This window comes from Myodes glareolus, chromosome 1 (assembly GCF_982192425.1).
Source record: "Myodes glareolus chromosome 1, mMyoGla1.1, whole genome shotgun sequence".
Lineage (NCBI taxonomy): Eukaryota > Metazoa > Chordata > Mammalia > Rodentia > Cricetidae > Myodes > Myodes glareolus.
In genome coordinates, this window is record NC_142026.1 from 96,472,450 (window position 1) to 96,493,077 (window position 20,628).

Sequence of the window (20,628 nt, forward strand, 5' to 3'; positions counted from 1 at the left end):
ATACCACCAACTATATGCTTCCTACAAATACTCCAGTAAGGACAGGCTTTTTGAGTCCATCTCCACTCCTTGATGAATACAGATGGGCCCAATATTGTACAGATCTTACATAAGTAATCACACTCACTGAGAGTTCAAGAGTGTCATGAATGAACAGCTCATTGGTTATCTACTCCAGGCACTGATATATTAATTGAATAATCCTATTGTTCCTGAGAGTAGTTGTATCTACCCATGCAAAATATCTCTGGTCAAACTCTTTCTTAAAACTTTAGCTTCTGTTTAACTCATAAAGTAACAGATTGCTTTATGGTTTTAAAATACATACTTAGCTTTGATTGACCCTCTTCTTGCCCCATTCTTTCACTTGTCCCTGCCCTATTTCCTCACTTCCAGCCTGTCCCGCCCAGTATTCCCACTACTGTTTTCATAGCCCCTGTGCTTCTCCTATACAACCTCCCTAAAACCTCTTCTCTCCCAGAACTGTAATGCTCTCTTTTTTCTTTACATACAAATACACATTTATAAAATTTACAAACTAGCATTGACGTATGAGAGAAAACATGTGATCTTTGTGTGTCTGAGCTCAGGTTACCTAACTTAATATGTTTTCTAGTTCCATTTTGATACCACAAATTTCACTTTTCTTTATGCACAACTGGATAAAATTCTACTATATATATTATATAGTAGAATATATATATGTATATATATCATCCATTCTAGTTGGTATATATCTACAATGATTTTCATTTTCTTCCTGCTATAACTAGAGTATCTTGGATGTTCTTATTTCTGTCATAAGGTACAGGACCCTTTGAGCAGATACGTAGGAGTGGTACTGCTGAGCCTTAGGGCAGATCTATATTTAGTTTGTTTTGAGAAATTTCCATACTGACAGAGGCTGCCCAGTCTCCACATCATCCATTACCAGTAAATAAGCTTTCCCTTCCCAACCCCCTCACCAGCATTTGTTGACATTTGTTTTCTTGAGGCCAAACATGGTGACTGGTTGAGATGGAATCTCAGTGTGTCAGCGTGTTCATGTGCTGTGTGTGTGGAATTGTGTGTGAGAGCGAGGACACACACATGCCACAGTGTGCTTATGGAGGTCAGAGGAAACAGTGGGTGTCAGTTCTCCCTTCCACTTTGGGACGGGGTGTCATTACTCTTTGCTGCTGTGTCTAAGAGGTCACCTAGCCAGAGTGGATCAGGGATCAGCCTTTCTCCAGCTCTCTTCTTGCCTCAGGCGTGTCAGATTACAGACACATGCTACCTCTCTGGGACTGCAGGTGACTCATGAGGTTTCAACCCCTCACACCTGCACAGCAAGCCCCTTTGCCCACCAAGTCATCTCGGCTGTCAAGTTCATGTTTCTTCTTTGGGAATCACTCATTTTCTTATTCTATATCTCAATTGAGTTATTTTCTTGCTTAGTTATGAAAGTTCCTTGTATATTGCAGATACTATTTTTTCTGTCACATGTATACCTGGAAAGGATTTTGCTCTTTCTACAGGTTGTCTCTGACTCATTTAACTGATTGTTTTGCTGTTTGGAGCCTTTTGAATTTCTTATGGTCCCATTTATTAGCCATTAGCCTTATTTCACAAACAACCAGATTCCTACTTAGAAACTTCTTCTTTCTTTTCTGGCTTTTTTCTCTAGCAGGATGAGAGAGATAGGAGTGCTTCATTCTTCAAGATGTAGATAATTAGTTTTCCCAGCACCATTTGTTAAAAATTCTGCCCTTTCTCCAATGAGTAAAAGATCAAGCTGTGATAGTAGTGTGGGTTCCTTTCCCTGTGGCTTTTCTGATTTGGGGTAAATTTTGTCTCAGACATCTAGAAATATCAAAGTTTCCACCATTCCTTAGAGAATAATCTCTTTCTCATAAATTATTTATCTCTATTTTTATAAAGTGAAGAAAATTCTGTAATAGACAGCTTGTTTCTCCTTCAGACTAACTGTTCATGGGCAGTTGAGCAATGTTGTATCAAGACCAGTCTCAAGCGCTCCCTCCTTGGGATATGCTTTTCAAATATTTGCAGACTGTTATCACGTCCTCCTTTGTCATCACGTAGGCACCCTGGGCCACTTAGCCCCTCTCTTTGTGCTCCTCACAAGTCAGACACTTTTACCTTATAATCACATTTGTCTCTTTTCTGTAGGGTCCTTCTTTTTTGTTCCTAGAAATAGGATTAATAGCTTACCCACAAATATTGAAGTCACCACCTGAGCAAGAAGAAAATCAAACAAAACGCAAGAAAAGAGAAACCCAAAGAAACAAAGCAGACTAGTTCTATGGCCAGTCTGTAGCATATAACCTGGCATCTCTGGGAGCAGCAGCATAGCAATGAGAACACGAAAAGATAGCCAGTCCTTCCTGCTTTTGTGTCACACACTCCGAAGAGCATAGTATCATTTATAACTTTTGCCATATTTGTCCACAATTTCTAGCATACCCAAAGAAATGTATTTTTAAAAGTCTTCCTTTGGGCTGTTTTATTTCTTGCACATCATCTGCCTATATCGCTAGCTACAATTACACAAAGGTATTACCCATACGAAAACTTTAAACTATTAAGATAAAAGTGTATACTCTGCTCTGTAATGTTTTCTAGCATGCTAAGCAAATTTGCTAGGAAATTTCCATTTATAACACCCCAATACACAGAGATATGTGTGCATGACCTACTGCACTGATTAAAAGAGAGAAGTTCTTTGTACAGTGTTCCTCCTCTTTCTTCTCTACTAAGTAAAAGTTAGTGATCTCTAGGATACAATCCTATATTTCTGTCTCAGCTTTATGACTGATGAAAACATTCCTATCCATATCTGTTGCTTATGTTTTGTTCAGTTTTACTTTCTATACATTTCAAATTTGTACTGTGAATTTGTGTTTATTTAGTTATCAAATTTTTGTTGTTTACAAATGATAAATATAAAGATCCAGTTCCTGTATTTTGTACTATTATAAAGAACTCCACTATAGGGAAATACCAAAATACATTTATTCATCATATATTTAATGAGTTATTTTAAGCATGGAAAGCAATATTGATAAGAACATTTCCAGATGCTCATATATAGGAGTGGGAATTTCAGATTCTAGCACGTACTTGCACTTCAATTTACTATATCCTTTTTGTGTTTAGTTAATTTTTAGAGTAAAATTTCCTTCTTAGTTTCTTTTGTGTATATTCTTTGACACTTAGTAGTTATCACTTGTATCATATTTAATATCCTAAAGGTATAACACTCCAGACTGAATTTATACCAGCTCAATCTCAGTGACGCATAAAAATGACTGCTACGACCTCCATCTTCATCCTTTCCAGTTATGCCATATTACATTTCCAGTTCCATATTACATTTTATACATATGTGCCCCAAAATATAAATCAATAGTTAGTTTATGAAATTATATAGAAAACAAAATGTGGAGGTAACAAACAAAAGTTATAGTAGTTCAAATGTTTCTACTGATAACTATTTTTCTTCCCATGTCTCTGAGAATGCCTTACTTTCTTCTAGTTTTTTAAACAATACTTTATTAAACCCGTGAGAAATTCATAAAGTGTATTTCAATCATATTCACTACCTCACTGATCCCACTGAATTCTCCCAGATCTACCCACCCATCTCTCCACCCCTTCTCTTATTTCTTCCCTTTCTCCCCCATTTTCTTTATTATTGTTGCACGCACACATGCTTGTAAGTACATAAGTACAACCGGCTGAGTCTATTTAGTGTTGCGTTGCTCATATTAATATTCCTTTAGGGTTGACCATTTGGATAACTCATTAGAAGGTTTATCCCAGAGAAAGACTGATTCTCCCACTCACATAAGACATTTATTATCTATAGCTCTGTTTTGAGAGAACCTTGTGAGAATTTCCCTGTCCACACTGACATATCACCTGGTGATGTCAATGTACAGATCTTTTTCATACAACCATAATCTTTGATTTCATAGTTCAGCTTTCCTATTGCATGTAGAAGACACAAGACATCGCAACAGATGTCTTTGTTCTCTGGCTCTTAAAACCTGTCTGGCTCCCTTTCCCAGAAGTTCCCCAAGGCTTAAGTACAGGAGTTATGTTTTATCAATTGGGACTGGGCACTTCACAGTCAGTTTTCTCTAAATTTTGGCCAGTTTTGTCTTCCTGTCACAATCTCCATCTACTGCGAAAGGAAGTTTCTTTGATGAGGGGGAAAGCTACACTTACCTGTGGTTATAAAAATAACTGTAGTACTTAGAATGCAGTTCAAAATTACGCAAATTTGGGAAGATGTTATAGTGGCTCTTCTCTAAGCTCCATGGCATCATCAGCCAGGGGTAGTTGGCTAGACTTCCAGCACTAGGTATGAATTCCTTCTAATGAAAGGTCCTAAGTTTAATTAGGCAGATGTTGATTGCTCCTAGGATAAGAGTACCACTATTGCACCATCAAGGGTATCTTGCCCACAATGGTCATTACTGTGGTTCATAGGTCCACAGGTGGGTAGGACTTGTTTTCCTCCCTTGGCAGCTTGTATAGCACCTCCCAGTACTATGAGATTAGTTCTCAGGAAGGAATCTTCAAGGGTAATTCCCATTCCATTCCCCTAAGTCTTGCATATGAAGTGTGTGGTGTCTTCAGCAATACAGGCCTAACTTGCAAGTTATGGGAGGAAGCTTAGGGCAACATTGATAGCCTATACTGGTTTCAGGGGAATCTCATTTATAGCCCCTGACCAACAACTTGAAAGATTTTTCAAACCTGGCACTGAGAGTTTTGTTAACTAGTGTATGACTTTTGGGGGTGTCTTTGTCACCCCAAGTGAGATAACTTCATTCAAACTACATATATGCTATATGTATGTATATATGTATGTATATATACATACATACATAACTTATATACATTATATGAATTTTTAGGTCATCATAAAATGATTCCTATGGCTTTTCCAAACTTTCTTAGTATTATTTACCTTCCCCTGCTCCCCCTCTCATTCTTACTGCCCTCCTCAGTTAAAAGCTTCTGCCCTGATTTTTTCATTTCTCCTTTCATAGACTTGATTCTGCTAGTCCTGTCTCTAGAGTATCTTCTCCCATCTCCCCCTACTTGGTCCTTCTTTACTTTCCTAGTTTCTGTGTTTACTCTAGGTCACATACTCACATCTAAACATTCTGAGCTATGAACTATGCATAAGAGAGAACATGTGAGTATCTGTCTCTCTGGGTCTGGGTTAATATATTATGATACTCTCTTGTCCCACCATTTACCTGAAAAGGTTGTGATTTTAGATTGTCTTTGTAGCTGAATAACATTCCACAGTGTAGATTTGCCACATTTTCATCATAAATTCAGCAGTCATAGAACATTTAGGTTATTTCCACTTCTTAGCTTTTATCAATAGAGCGATAAACACAAGTGAGCCAGCATTTGTTAAGTAGGACGTCTTGTCCTTTGGGCATATTCCAAAGAATGAAATGACTCAGTTATATAGTAGATATATTTTTAGATTTTTGAGATTTTTTTCATGATGATTTCAATAGTGGCTGAACCAGTTTGCAATCCCACCAAGAGTGAATGAGCATTCCCTTCCCCCACCTGCTCGCCAGAATTTTTGTCAGCTATTTTGTTGATCTTTACTGTTCCAGCTCAGGTGAGATAAAATTCCATAGTTGCTTTGGTTATCATTTCCTTCATTGCTGGAGAAAATTAATGTTTATTTTGGAAATACTGTTTACCTATTTTTATTTTTTCTATTGTGAACTCTGTTCAAATCTATAGTCAATTTTTAGTCACTTCATGGATTTTAACTGTTTTTTGAGCTCTTTATAGATTCTGCATATATATCCTCTGTCAAGTGTATAGATGGCAAAGATCCTTACCCAGTCTGTAGGCTCCCTTTTTACTTAGTTGGCTGATGCCTTAGCTGTTTAGAGTTTTAGCCTTATAAGGTCCCATGTATGAATTGTAGATCTTAATTCCTGGACACAAAGAGTCCTATGCAGAAAGGCCTTTCCTACACCTACATCGGAAAGAATATTACCTAGGTTACTTTTTTTTTTCTCTTGGAAGTTTTGATGTTTCAGGTTTTACAGTGAAATTACAACTTGGCCTTTCATTAAAAATGAAATTCTTGCCAGGCATGGTGTTGCATGCCTTTTGTCCCAGCACTCAGGAGGCAGAGGCAGATGGATCTCTATGAGTTTGAGGCCAGCCTGGTCTAAAAAGTGAGTTTCAGGACAATCGGGGCTGTTACACAGAGAAACCCTGCCTCAAAAACAAACAATAAAAATACACAAACAACAAAAACAGAACAAAATTCTTCATTTTCATACAGTTGACATTCCTTTCTTTTTGACGTACAGTACCCATCTTTGAGGGTACACTGGCAATGGTCATATATGGCAAACCCAAAGCATAGAAAGTCTTTGAAATAGATCTTGAATTATGAAGACTAATTAAATGGAGTGGGTTGAAATCTACTTGCAATTATATCAGCAGATGAGGGTTATTTCTGTAATAGTTCTTGACTATTCTTAAGTTTTTATTCAATATTTGTTAAACTTGAAAATATAGGATATGGCTAAAATTTATACCAATTAGGAAAAATTGATTTACATGTTAATCTAATATTGATTTAAAGCTTATATAAAATCTTTCCACTTGAAACAAGTGATATTTCAAGTATTTGATGTTTAAAGACTCAAGAGTCTCCTGAACATTTTTCCTGTTTTACCATGAAAAATCTAGAAGGATATATAATGCCTGGTACTAATAAGACAGGGTGGAAACTCTGCCTATGTATATCAGTAATATGTCTCATAAACATATTCAATATGACCTAGATGAACACGGAAACAAGAAAAACCCAGAAGTCTGAAGAAACTAGAAAGCAGAACAAAATTCCTTCCTTCCTATCCTTTACCATATTCATAAATTTTATTCTTGACTCCAATTTTTTATTTTTCCCTTTTAGTTTTAATTTTGTTTTCTGAGACAAAGTTTCAGGTGGTCCAGGTTACCTCAGGCTCTCTATGCAGCTGAGATCACCCTTGAACTACTACTTTTTTCCTCCCAAGGGTAACCGCTTCGGAAAAGTTTAGCTTGTTTTAGAGTAGGAACAACCAGTCTGGTCTATGGGCCAAAGTAAACAGACATTCACTCTTCCTGGCTGAGTTTTCCACAGGTCTCAGCGTGTCAGCATTACACTTTGTCACACAATATGTATTTGCTATATTTTTGCAATTTGCTAAAAATTGCTTTCCTCCAGAGATGCGAAAGAATGACAAACTTCTGAATTCAGTGTAAGAGCATTGATGTAAAGAAGTTCAAATTACAAGTCTGGAAACCAAAAGAATTAGATGTTAAAGTTCTAGCAGTAATTAACCCACCTAAGACTCAGCACTCGGATTTAGTTCCCATCATCTTCCTTATCTTACTGGCAAATGTGCAGTGGGGATCCAGCAGCCCTTGACTTTGTAGCTAAAGTATTTTTAGCAACTCCAACAGTAAATCTTATAAAATTCACCCTTACTTTCTAAAACTTATGAAAAATGGCAAATATTCAAAAACAAAACTCCCAAGTGAGAGGGAAAATATTCTGATGACAAAGTTACTTAACATTTGGCCCAAATTGGTTGATGCGTCTGGTTTATTCAATTACACAGTTTACCCAAACTTCTAAATGTACACAGTTTGAAATGTTCATTTCTGTTTCATTGCCCAATTTGTCCACAACTGTGACACTTCTTTTTGTGCCTCTCTTAATTACAGGGCGGTTTTACTCGTAAATACTCCCTTAGCTCAAAAACAGGAACACTACTTCCAGAGTTCCCCAGTGCTCAACATCTTGTGTACCAAGGATGCATTTCTAAGGACAAGGTATCAATTAAAGACACTTCTCTATCGATTTTCTGATATGCTGGCTCCGTATCTCCTTTTGCTGGGGGATCTTATGGCACTTGCAGGAAGCAGTCAGAAATCCGCATTATCAAACAGAATTGATTGATTTATAGGAGAGACAAATGTTTACTAACATTGATTAAACACTTTACAATTAATTATTTACCATCTTTCTGATAGTGTATAATCAGAAGGTGGTAAAATAAATCCCCAGAGGCTAAAGATTATTTTTATTTAAAATTTAAAATTGAGGATATAAAGCAGACTGTGTCTACTGCGTCCAGATTTTCAATGGTAAGTTTTATAGGATTTTTTTTGTTAGTATAATTTTATTTCAATTGTCACTGAGCCTTTCTTTAGGACATAATCTGTCCCTAGCAATGAGGGGGATGCTTAGAAAATGTAAGGGTTATACAAGATGACAAAAAGGAGAATCATCTTCATTGAGTTAATTCTATAAATATTCCTCAATAAGAATTTCCAATGTTTCTTTAATAAAGTCTCATTATAAATCTTATTTTATTTCTAAAGTCATTTGTTGGAGAATCACTGCCTATATATTAGTGGGTACCATTACTGAATCAGAGCTTAATGATCTTTATATGTTTCTTTCAAGTAAAAGTCATTATATTGATGCAGGATGGGAGTGATTTTTGACACATTCATATTTTGAAGTGCAAACACACAGAGATGTCATTAATGTTCAACTGAACCATTTTAGCAATAGGTGTTTTGTAGAAAGAGGAAGCAAAAATGAATATTGATTTTTAAAGCTATTGATACATGTGGATGCAGAGTAACTCTAGGGTATATTTGGATGCCAGATGGACCATGCCAGGTAAGAAGAGGCCAAGTAGTGAAGATAATCTTCAGATGTTGAATACATCCATTTCCTTCTATTCTCACCTCCAACCACATTTCTTAAGGTTAACATACATTTTATTTATAGATACAATGACTTTTTAACTAGAGAAATTGCCAATCAATGTTGACTTGTGGGGAGAGTTGTGGCAAATAGTGGGCCTTCACTTCTTGGAGGAGGAGTGGTATTGGCTCTACTCTGTGGAGAGGACTGCTTGCATGCAAACATGCTATGAAGATGTTTACTGTGTAAATATACCTGGCGAAAGCCATAGAAGGAAGCAAGCGACAAAGAAAACTTGGCAAGGAACGTGTGCCAATAGTTTATTTCAGCTTCTCTGATGGCCTCCAAGGAGTTCTTATCTTTTACATTAAAATGCTGGCAGATCATTTCTCAGGTACCAAGGGTGATTTATCATGAGAACCCTGGCTTCTAAGTTCATACCCAGTGGACTCTTTTATGAGTCCAGGGACTGACACCTTTCTCTTTTTTCTGAAGGATAGCTTAGCCCTTTTACCTTTTTACAGTTGCCAAGATCCACAGGTGGCCGATCAGATCCTAGAAAGAGGTTGGGACTGAAGCCAAGGGCTTGAAGCACCATTTTAACGAAGCAGAAAGAGTAGAGAATGCTCAACGAGAATCTAATCCCGGTAGATATCAGCACCAGCAGCTGGGGGCTGCTCTTTCATTGAGTGTGAGCATCACTTAAGGTGGTGGTCAACTCCACGACACGTTTACTGTCCACAACTGAGCTGAACCTTTACTCTTTCTGGTACTGTCTAAAATGATATCTATTCTCAAAAAATAAAAACAATTATGTTTCTGGAGAATACAAGTACACTACAATTAAAGTTTAATGTCATAGGCATGTAAGTATTAAATAAACACATGAAATATTAAGATATACAATTTATGATGAGTTGTGTGTAAAGCAGCATATTTGAAAAAATAAATAAAGCAACATGTGAACTAGAAGTTTAGCTAGTAGATTTTGGATCCCAACAAGATATCCTTTATTAACTCATGTAAATTTAAATAAAGTAATTCATTGCATTATAAAATTTTAATACATGCATATTACTTACTTTGATCATGTCTGTACCCAAGTTGCCTACACTTTTCTCCTTTCCCTCATTCAACTGATCCCTTTGTATTCCTAAAAATATGAAGATATGAGGTTTTGACAATATTATGACTTTCTTTCCATTCTTCATGCTGTCCTTATTCTCATTTAAAAGATTTGCCTTGGTGATCTATCTAAAAATAATAGTTTTGCCTAAAGTGTAGAACAAGTTTCATTTGCTTTGTCGAAAACATCTCGTTGAAGATATTTTGTGATCAGCAAATTCCTTGGAGAGAGACTGCTAATTTTCATGACATCATTATTCATTGGCAATATACCATAAAGACCTATGCTGTCTCCAGAAAAAGAAGCAAAACACAAAATGTTAGGACAGACAATGACCACACCACCATAGATGTGATCCAAAGAGCTGCTGTGATCCAAAGAGCTAACACTCATATATTATATGGCATATAGCACTCATATACTCATTTTGTAAGTGTTAATTCATTTAGAATTTTTATTAAGGTGACTCTAGAGTTAACACCTGAAACCACTACACCACACTGTTCTTAACATCCAAAGAGTTGATGTATTTTAGCCCAGATGTGTGGTAAGACATCTTTAATTCTGGCACTTGGAAGGAGGAAGCAGGCAGATCTCTGTGAGTCTAAGGTCAATTTGGTCCATATAGTGAATTTAAACTTGGCATAGCAAGACCTTGTCTCAACAACAAGTTGATGCATTTTGAGATCTTACATTCCATTTTTCCAATTTAAACATTGTTTTGTCTTATGCAGAAAATTAAATGATATTTCAGCCAATAGTTTTCTTCCTACTACCTTTTAAAATGCTCTCATCACAATCATGTTGTATCATATTGCATCTTAGCATGTTGTATGGTATCAGGTCACCAATTTCCTCATCTTTTTTCTTCGTTGGGTAGTATCTTGAAATAAGGATCTGCTCCTTATTCCAGGTTCTCTGCATTGAATAAAATGCCTGGTCTAAAACAGGAACTTCAAAGTATGAAATAAACCAAACAATGGACTTTTAAAATATTCTTTAGTTAAACTTTTTCTTCCTTAACGTAGGTTGATACTCTCATAATGATGTACAAAACTCACTGCCAGTGTATCCTTGACAACGCAATCAATGGGAACTTTGAAGAGGTGAGGTGACAGAATGCTTCTTTATGGCATTATGCAAGCATTCACGTCCTGTTCTTAATAAGTTAATGTGCTCTTTGCTCTACAACTAGATCCAGCATTTCTTACTCCACTTTTGGCAAGGAATGCCTGACCATCTCCTTCCCCTGCTAGAAAATCCTGTTATCATTGACATTTTCTGTGTCTGTGACTCAATTCTTTATAAGGTAAGTTCCTTGGGGTGCCCTAAGCATAAAGACTTTATTTCCTTAAATGACACCCTGAATGCTTGTTACATAGTCACAATTATTTTAAAAACTTTAACAGTAAGCAAAACCAGCTTAAGTTTTTATTTACAGCTAAGGACAATCCAAAATAAGATAGCTAATATATGAAAAATCATTAAATTTTGTTACCTCTATGGGAGATTTTCATATTAACATAATACAACATCAGTTTTCTCAGGAGAAAGCCAAATTAGATACCCTTATAGGATTAACACCTTGAAAATCTCTAGTTTGAATAAATTAATGTCCAATTCTGTCCTTAATCTAATAAGAGTCCTCTTTAGAATCATTTCAAGAGATCCTGGAAGATGGCCAGGTTGACCTGGTCAAATATTTAGTAGGAAGGGAAAGAACATCTTCCACAGTTGAGCAGTAAGAAGGCCCAAATGGAGGGTACATGATATTACACCTTAAAATCATCTTGCCTGCATTTTTGCTTGCTAAGTTGTCATATGGAAAAACAAAAAGTGTTATTTGAAAACATAATCTGAGAACATTTGCATGAAAGTTCAAACATGTTGGGCAAATGAATTACTTTTTCATTCTAATCTTTTTTGGAAAACTAGAGGAGACAGCAGGTACATCACTGAGAGGCAGCTTTACAATTGACAGATTGACTTGAGGATAAGAAGTGAGAGGCCACAGTTTCTTTCTCCGCTTGGTAACCGTAGAATGAGAGAATGCAAAGCTAAGTGCAGGGTTTTCTCGCCTCCACTTCAAGTTCACATTGATGGACAAGGGAGAGCAAGGACTGTCTTGGTTTTGTTTCTTTTTTATTGAATAATGTAGAAGGAGCGGTGGGCCGCTTCCCACCGCCTGCCTCCCACTAGATTTACCCCTGAAATAATTACATGGAAACTGTATTCTTTTAAACACTGCCTGACCCATTTTCTGTAGCCTCTTATTAGCTAACTCTTACATATTGATCTAACCCATTTCTAACAATCTGTGTAGCACCACGAGGTGGTGGCTTACCAGGAGGATTCTAACCTGCAGCTGTCTCGGAGAGGAGAGTCATGGCGACTGCCTACTTCTGCTTTCTTTCTCTCACAATTCTGTTCTGTCTACTCCACCCACCTAAGGGCTGGCCTATCAAAAAGGCCAAGGCAGTCTCTTTATTAGCCAATGAAAGTAACAATATACAGATAACCCTCCTCCATCAGAATAAATGCCAATATTTACAAAAAAAGGCTCAGTTTGCACTGTGTGATTGTCTGTAATGCTTACCACTTGGGAAAGCAATTGGTAGGAGAGGAGAAGTAGTTCTGAGTGAACACGGGAGAGACCTAGGCTCAGGTACATAGCTGTCACTGTCAGAGCAAAGCTTTTGGAATGACAGATCAGCTCTTTTGAGAAATAGATTTCACACACACACACACACACACACACACACACACACACAGAGAGAGAGAGAGAGAGAGAGAGAGACAGAGAGACAGAGAGACAGAGAGACAGAGAAAGACAGAGAGAGACAGAGAGAGACAGAGAGACACAGGCAGAGACAGAGAGAGAGAGAGAGAGAATCATTTTTAAAATTTTAGCCCAACACAAAAATTTCTGGTTTAGTTATCAATAAGAACATTTAGTTTTCTTCCTTGTGATAGGGTCAGGAAGGCACAGACAGCCCAGTAAACAAAACAGTGTAAATTGAGATCTATGAGGTCTTTTCCTGCTTAAAGAGAGCATCCAGCTTCTAATCTGCAAAACAGTGAGCGATTAACAAAGCCAATCCATGGATAATTCTTACTAGGGCTGTTGATTGACCCTCTCCTATGTCTGCAGACACATCACACATACCCACTCTTGTGGGAGAATATCTAACCTTCAGAAAGGAAACATGCCATTCTCTAGGAAAGTGACAAGTAAAAGTAATTGATACATAATGCATCTGGCCTCAGAAATAATCATTTATGGTGCTGGGAATGAAGCCCTCTCATCCTAGAGGCCCAGGCTCAGTCTCAGTTTTGCCTAAACTCTGATTACAATTTGTTAATGTAAATAAGGTTTATGTTAACTCTGTTTTGCTTTTGTTAAGGTTCTTACAGATGTCCTCATTCCTGCAACGATGCAAGAAATGCCTGAAAGGTATGTCAAGCTAATAAAACCTGACAGGTCCTCAGAAGAATGACAACTTCATGTCATACACAACGATAATGAAAAAAAGAATGGCTTGGAATTCCAAGAATTAAGAAAAAATCTTAAATTATTGTACTTTTATGATTAAGTTTAATTTATTCTAAAAATTGGAAAATAGCATAATGAAATTACAACCATCTTTCAGAACTAAGATCTTAAATGCTGTATTTAATATACATGGAGAGATTTTTCACACAGCCTTTTCCAGGGTGAAGACATAACTTTGGGGGAAACAAACAAAATTTTCCCTTGAAAACAGACTATAAAATAATTTATTTTTAAACAGATAACACAAACTAATTTGTGCCTTGATGCATACTCAATGCATACAGCTTGACAAAAATATTTATTTTTGACATATTTTCATCAAAATGCTTTCTTTCTGTATATACTAGTTGGCATTGGTCTGATCAATAGTTTCTTTTAGTTATCTCTGGCACACTTTAGGCATATAATCTGCACGAGTTAGTTATGCATGACGATTTGTATTATGGCCCAACGGCTATGCTTAATGACAAGCAGCTAGTTAGGTGACTACTTCTAACAGTAGAAACAGCTGAACTTTATTAAATCATATTTTTTAAAAATACCTTTGGCTATGTACAATTGAAAAACTGAAAGCTCAATATTACCATTGTAGCAGTTCCTCCAAGAACATTTCCACATCAGTGCGTACAGCTGGGCACTTTTCTCTTAAGAGAGGACATACTTTCCCTTCACCCAGAGAACACTGCAATTCATTTAGTAGACTCATTGTCATTGACCGATAAGTAAATGCTTAAATACTATTCAAGAGTTGATATTATAATCCAAAATTACCAAATGGGGAAGCTGGAAGTGGAGAGAGTTCACTTAATGTCCCAGAGGCAGCTAAACCCCAGAGTTTAACCCCACAGTTTGCTTAGTCTTTCCCTTACATTACGTTTTATCACTGCTTCCCACGTACAAACCACATCAGCTCTACTTAGACTGCTTCTGTGAAACAAATATGACGATTTTAGAGTTTTACACATTTATATGTTCTTACATACATGCTTCCACAATTTGCAGTTTTAAGTTGACTCTGTACTATGTATAGAGTCATCTGTTAAATAAAATTAGATTTGGATGATAAGAATATATTATAAAACTGATTTAAAACATAAAATGTTATAATGTCAATATATTTATCATCTAAGAAGTCAAAATACGAAATAAAAATCTGACATAATTTCCAAGAAATCTATTTCACAGAAAATGAGTTATGAGTTAATAATAATAAGGTACCTATTGATTTTGTGCTAGGATCAAACAAGGGCATTTTCCATGAGTTAAAACAGTTTCATAGCCAGCTACTATTCTTTGTCCCATTTAATAGGTGAGGGAACTGGAGTTACAGGGAATTGAGCATTTTGAATTACAATCATATGTTAGCAGCTCTAGGCTAAGTCTGTTGTCTCTGAATTTATGATTTTGGAAGTCCTAACCAACAGGATCCATCCATAGAAATGTAGATATTCAATACACTTTTTTGAACCGTGTAGAACCTAACCCAGAGTTTTGTTTTTAGCTTGCTAGCAGACATAAGAAATTTTGCTAAAAATTGGGAACAGTGGGTTGTTTCATCCTTGGAGAACTTGCCAGAAGCCCTAACTGACAAGAAAATTCCCATCGTGCGAAGATTTGTATCTTCTCTGAAGCGACAGACATCTTTCTTGCATCTTGCTCAGGTATGGGGTCCGCTGAGAATACGAGTCACCCAAATCAAAGGGACTCTTCCAATTAAGGATCTTTCACAATTTGAAGGAAACTAAGCTTGCAACATTAAGATGTAATGTAAAAACTAGGGCAAATACTAGACCCAAGAGATACAGAATTATATCTGTGTAGCTGTATTTTAACTAACTGTGTAGCGTAAGCATTAATATCCTGCCTGCTCTTGGAAATAGACAATGCCCATGTGATATGATATGTGTAGTATGATAAGAAGTTGGATGGAGGGCATTCTGAAATTTTCTACTCTGGTTTTGCAATGCTTCTGTGATTCTAATTTATTTGAAAATAAAAATAATGTTACTGCAGTCTCAAAAGCAAGATATAAACTGGTACAAGTTAAAGTTGTGGGGAGTGAGGCTGTGTGGTTCCTTTTTTACATTTATCTTTTAAAGTGAGTATGAGTGTGTCTGTGTATGTGCACAGGATCACAGGTGTCTGAAGAGGCCAGAGGCATTGGATATCCCGGAGTTAGAGTTACAGGTAGTGGCGAACTGGCTGACATAGGTACTGGGAATCAATCTGAACCCTCTTGAAGAACAGTACGTGCTCTTACCCTCTGAGCCATCTCTACAGCCTCCAGCCTGGCTGTGAAATATTTAATGTTATTAAACCTCTGAGCCCTCTTCACTCTAAATTGATACCGACAGTCACTGTCATATATGGAGAAGCCAACTAATTCATAAGTAAGAAAATCACATACATTTGTCACTGTCACTTAATTGTTGGCTTTATAAAGGTTTTCAGTGTCCTGAAATAAAAACAAACAAACAAACTAGATAGGTCCAGATAAGAAAAGTAACATTAAAATGTTATTTTTAAAATAATCATCATTTGAATCATCCTAGCTTTATGATGATAGATCAAAAGCAGTATTTCCATCTTCTAAATCTCAAACAAAATTTTAAATCTATTTCAAAGATGACCATGAGCTTCAGTTATTGCTTTTCATTTTAAAATGAAGAAAAGGTTTGAGTAGAGGAGATAATTTTTGTCATTAAGTATTTGCCGTACAAACATGAGAACCAGCACTCACACAAAAGTCAGGCATGGCAGCAGCTTATACCCATAAAACCAGTGCATAGAAGACAGAGCAACGAGGGTCCCTGGGGCTTTCAGACCAGTCAGTGTACTTGAATTGGTAAATTCTGGGCTCAATGAGAGTTTTTGTCTCAAAAAATTGTATGGAGAGAAACTAAGGAAGACACCCAATGTAGACGTCTGGCCTCCACAGAGACACATGCATACAAATACATACAAACATGTATTTATACACAAATAAGCTCCAAAGTTATTCATGATTGTCTTCCTTCAAGAAGCTATTTTTATCAAAACTAAAGACTTTCTCCAATAGACTATAATTAATACACTTTAGTGTCTTTTTCTGTCCATGTGCAGATTGCCAGACCAGCTCTCTTTGACCAGCATGTGGTGAATTCCATGGTATCAGATATTGAAAAGGTTGACTTAAACAGCATCGGCTCTCAGGCGCTTCTCACCATACCCAGCAGTACAGACACGGAGTCTGACATCTACAGTGAACGTGAGTCTGTTTAGCTAACAACAGAGTCTCCTAATTTTGATACTATCAGCCCTTTGGTAGATAACTGGGAACAGGGAGGCTGTGCCATTCATTGTAGGGCATTTATCAGCATCATTGGCATCTGTGCACTGGGTGCCATGAACAGCACATTCCCTCCAGTTGTGGCAACCAAAAATGTCTCTAGGAGATACCAAATGTCCCTGACAGCAAAATGACATCTGTTGGAGAGAGTCGTATGAAAATATTTTAATTAAAACCAAAAACCTGTGCTCATTGAAAAGTTATACTTACTGTGGAAAATACTGAAGAGAATGATTCATCTCTCTTTATGCCACAACATTTCTAATGATTTATAACTCAAAGTTTTGTCTTGGGTTCAAAGTAGTTGTGGTATATTTTAATTTTTATTTACCACAATGCTAATCATTCATAATGGCAAGTTTTGTTATGAGATTTTCCTTTATTCGTATAATGTATTTTGATCATATTTATCCTTAATTACCCTTCTTCTTTCTCCCACTCCCACTTATTCCCTTCCTCTTCCCAACTATTGTGTATTCTCCTACTGTTCCCCCTTCTCTTCCTTTTGACATGGTAGATGACTCTATCACTGTGTTCCACGAACTGAAGGATCTCCTTAAGAAGAACGCTACAGTCGAGGCATTTATTGAGTGGTTGGATACTGTAGTAGAGCAGAGAGTTATTAAGGTAATTTTATGAAAAAATCAGGAAGTATTTTTAAGAAAAAAATCCTAAACTGGCTGTATTTTTTGGGGGGGGACTGGTGTGGAAAAGGTCCATACTGTGTATTTCTAAACCGTAATTTGTTTATTTATGATAACAAGAAACTGGGGCCAGCCTAGATGGCAATCAACAGATAAATGAATAGCGAAAAATGTGGTGCATATATGCAGTGGAATTTTTCACCTTTTAGGAAAGATGAAATTTTCTGAAAAAATGGCTGGGTCTGGGAAACATAGTATTAAGTGAGGTGATCCAAGCCCCAAAAGACAAAACCATGTGTTTTTCCTCACACATGAGCCTGAGATGGAGTCTCAAAGTGCATACGCATTACATGTAAGTGTGGGTAAAGGCGAGAAGGGTAAAAACAGGTGATGAGAACTGAGGAGGTGCGAGAAAAGACACAGGGCAGATGAGAGAGGTAAGACTAGGGTGGGATTATGGGGAGTTTGAGTGTAGTAGCTGAGGGGAAGAGATGAGGAGAAACATCCACTAAAATACACTTTGTTCAACAATGCCATAATGAGATTTTAGAACTTGCTTGCTGATCTTAAAATATTAATATTTTTTGTAAAGTTTTTGATATCCTATAAAACTGAATGACCCAAATATTAACATTAGGAATACAACCACTTTTGAAAGCACTGAACACGAAGTCAGTTCTGATTCTTTCTTAATCACAGGATACGGGATACTATTTTTTTTTCCTGTATCATCAGTTTATACAGTTATGCCTGAACAACAGCATTAATTAAAGATAAACTTAGAAATGGAAAGATTTGCATCTTTCTAAAGAAGCAAATTTTCTTTATACTTACTGGAACTGTGATTTTATACACTAAAATTCTGATTCCGAAAGGTCACAATTTTACATTTTCTATTTGGTTTCTTCAACTCTTTCAGTTAACCTTCAAGTCATCCATCATGAAGAAAGGCATTGAGAACAAATATGTCCCTCACTAGCTGGTGCGAGCCACTCCATATCAAGGAAACTGGTTATAGTCTGGGGACTTTTTGTTCGGGAAGGAAAACAGACTCTCGTTCACTACCAGAGAAGTCTGTTAATCATTTACAGGAAAGTGAAACCCTCGCTTCATACCTGCCTTCTGTCCTTCTTAAAGTTTTATCAAAAACAATTGAAGATAAAAATACACTGCAAATTATTTCATTTTACGATCCAATTCTGATAGGAAACCAAGCTATAACGAATAGTGTGCCTTTAAAATTACAAAACAAAATAACAAAACAAAACAAAAGCAAAAGCAAAAATAAAACCAAAACAAAAAAACATCCACAGGCTGAAGTTAAAACTTGCTGGACAAATCATTTTGCTTGTTTAAACAAGTATAGAGTCACACTATCTGCTTGTCGGGCAGTTCAGCTGCTGTTCATCTGAACAGGACTCACGTGCAGTGAGAGCAGATTTCAGAGCTTCGTTTTGCTCTTTTACTTTTAGACAAGCAAACCAAACGGAAGATCTCTGAAGAAGCGGGCTCAAGACTTCCTGCTAAAGTGGAGCTTTTTTGGTGCCCGTGTAATGCACAGCCTCACCTTGAACAACGCGTCGAGTTTTGGTACTCAGTATGCTTTAAAATGATTGGTTTCTGGATCATGTCACTCATTCTTCAGCTGACCCATTTTCAGTGCCTTCTTACTGATTCTTTTTTCCTTCTCAAAACAGATCTGAATATCAACCACGTAGAGAATGGTAGTTATGAGCTGCTGTTCTAGAATCAGATTCTCTGCAGTGTCAAATCCTAACGCTGTTTCTTTCCTTGAGGATTTCCTTAGCATTCCTTAAGCCAGTCTGAGGAATATTCTTTTCATAATGTATAGGTATTAGGTTACATGATCTAAATAAAAACACTTATCCCTATGTAAGCCATATGTAGAAGTGCTTGCATAGATTTCTTTATTAAAAAAACAAATAAAAGCAATAACTGTGACCCACTTCCCCAGAGACTCTACTCACTGTATAATAAAGCTGTCTCTTGCATCTTTCCCCAGGGTCCACACAGCTGCACTTGAAGAACCAATGTGTAACTTAGAAGGCACAGGTTCCTAAGTTTTGAACTGTCTTGCCTGATCTTTAAACCCACAATATAAATCGGGTTGTTAGCTCTTTTAAAATGTTGGTGTCTTCTTTTCCCTAAACTTTCTGAGCTCACTAATTTTCAGTTATAATACTAAATATATAGACAGTGAATTGGGTTTTAAGAACTTTTCATATTACAAAACAGATTTGAGTTAACTAAAGTTTCATCTAGGGTTCAAAAGAATTGAAGTCAAATAATGTGTTGCCAGGTCAAAAACAATATAGTCTATCATTTCAAATATTTTTTCTTCTATTTCAAATTTCTTAAAATGCACAGCCCTGGTCTGACTTTAGTATAAGGGAAAGACTTTTGTTAGGAAAATGGTTGAACAGTTCAAAGAGCTTTAAAGTTCCCAGGTCTGCCTTTCACATGAAAATCACTCATTGGCTTTTATTTTTAAATCAAATATGGTTCAAGCTAGAAAGACATCTTATTTGATAAAAATTTCAGAGAACGTTGGCCAATGTCTAATTATTTAGTACAATGTAAACAGAAATCAAGCAGAAGAGAGCTCATTCTCCCTAGCTAAAGCTTATCACGCTCCAGTGTGTGCCCTCTTAAAGCATAAAGCCTGTCTCACTTTCATCCGCATTTCCCTTTGATGTAATTAGTGGCCAAAGGACTGGCAGGACAGTGCACACAGGGAGCTGAGCAGGAGGTACACAGAAAGATTAGAGACCCAAGTGAAGCATGTTGGTCTTGGCGGGTCATTTAAAGTCCAACATGTATTTGTTTATTTCAGTTGTTCCTTGTAAAGTGTGGTGAGATGGTCACAAAGATAAGTTTTTTTCTCCCTTTCCTTTTCTCCCTCCTTCCCTCCTTTTCCTCCCTTCCCCCCTTTTCTCTCTGTGTATGCCCCTCTTCTGTACACAAGGTTCTTTCCACCTGATCCGGATGCTTCTGGATGAATACATTCTCCTGGCCATGGAGACTCAATTTAACAATGACAAAGAGCAGGAACTACAGAATTTATTGGACAAATATATGAAGAACTCAGGTAACTTAAACAACTATTACACTTTCCATGTTTCCTTATCGAAACCTGAGTTTACAGATCTGCAGGTGCACATGGGGGTTTCTCTAGTCTCAATTTTC

General features: G+C 36.8%; 1 protein-coding gene across 1 annotated transcript in view; it reads left to right on the forward strand.

The window, feature by feature from the left end:
• Rfx6 (regulatory factor X6) overlaps positions 1 to 20,628 on the forward strand; it is a 49,521-nt gene that overhangs the window by 21,065 nt on the left and 7,828 nt on the right. The window contains exons 7-15 of the mRNA XM_048425245.3: positions 7,777 to 7,884; positions 10,925 to 11,002; positions 11,092 to 11,205; positions 13,301 to 13,350; positions 14,951 to 15,110; positions 16,552 to 16,696; positions 17,295 to 17,404; positions 18,894 to 19,011; positions 20,408 to 20,530. Of these exons, the coding sequence (XP_048281202.3) occupies positions 7,777 to 7,884; positions 10,925 to 11,002; positions 11,092 to 11,205; positions 13,301 to 13,350; positions 14,951 to 15,110; positions 16,552 to 16,696; positions 17,295 to 17,404; positions 18,894 to 19,011; positions 20,408 to 20,530 (1,006 nt within the window). The remainder of the gene's footprint in view (positions 1 to 7,776; positions 7,885 to 10,924; positions 11,003 to 11,091; positions 11,206 to 13,300; positions 13,351 to 14,950; positions 15,111 to 16,551; positions 16,697 to 17,294; positions 17,405 to 18,893; positions 19,012 to 20,407; positions 20,531 to 20,628) is intronic.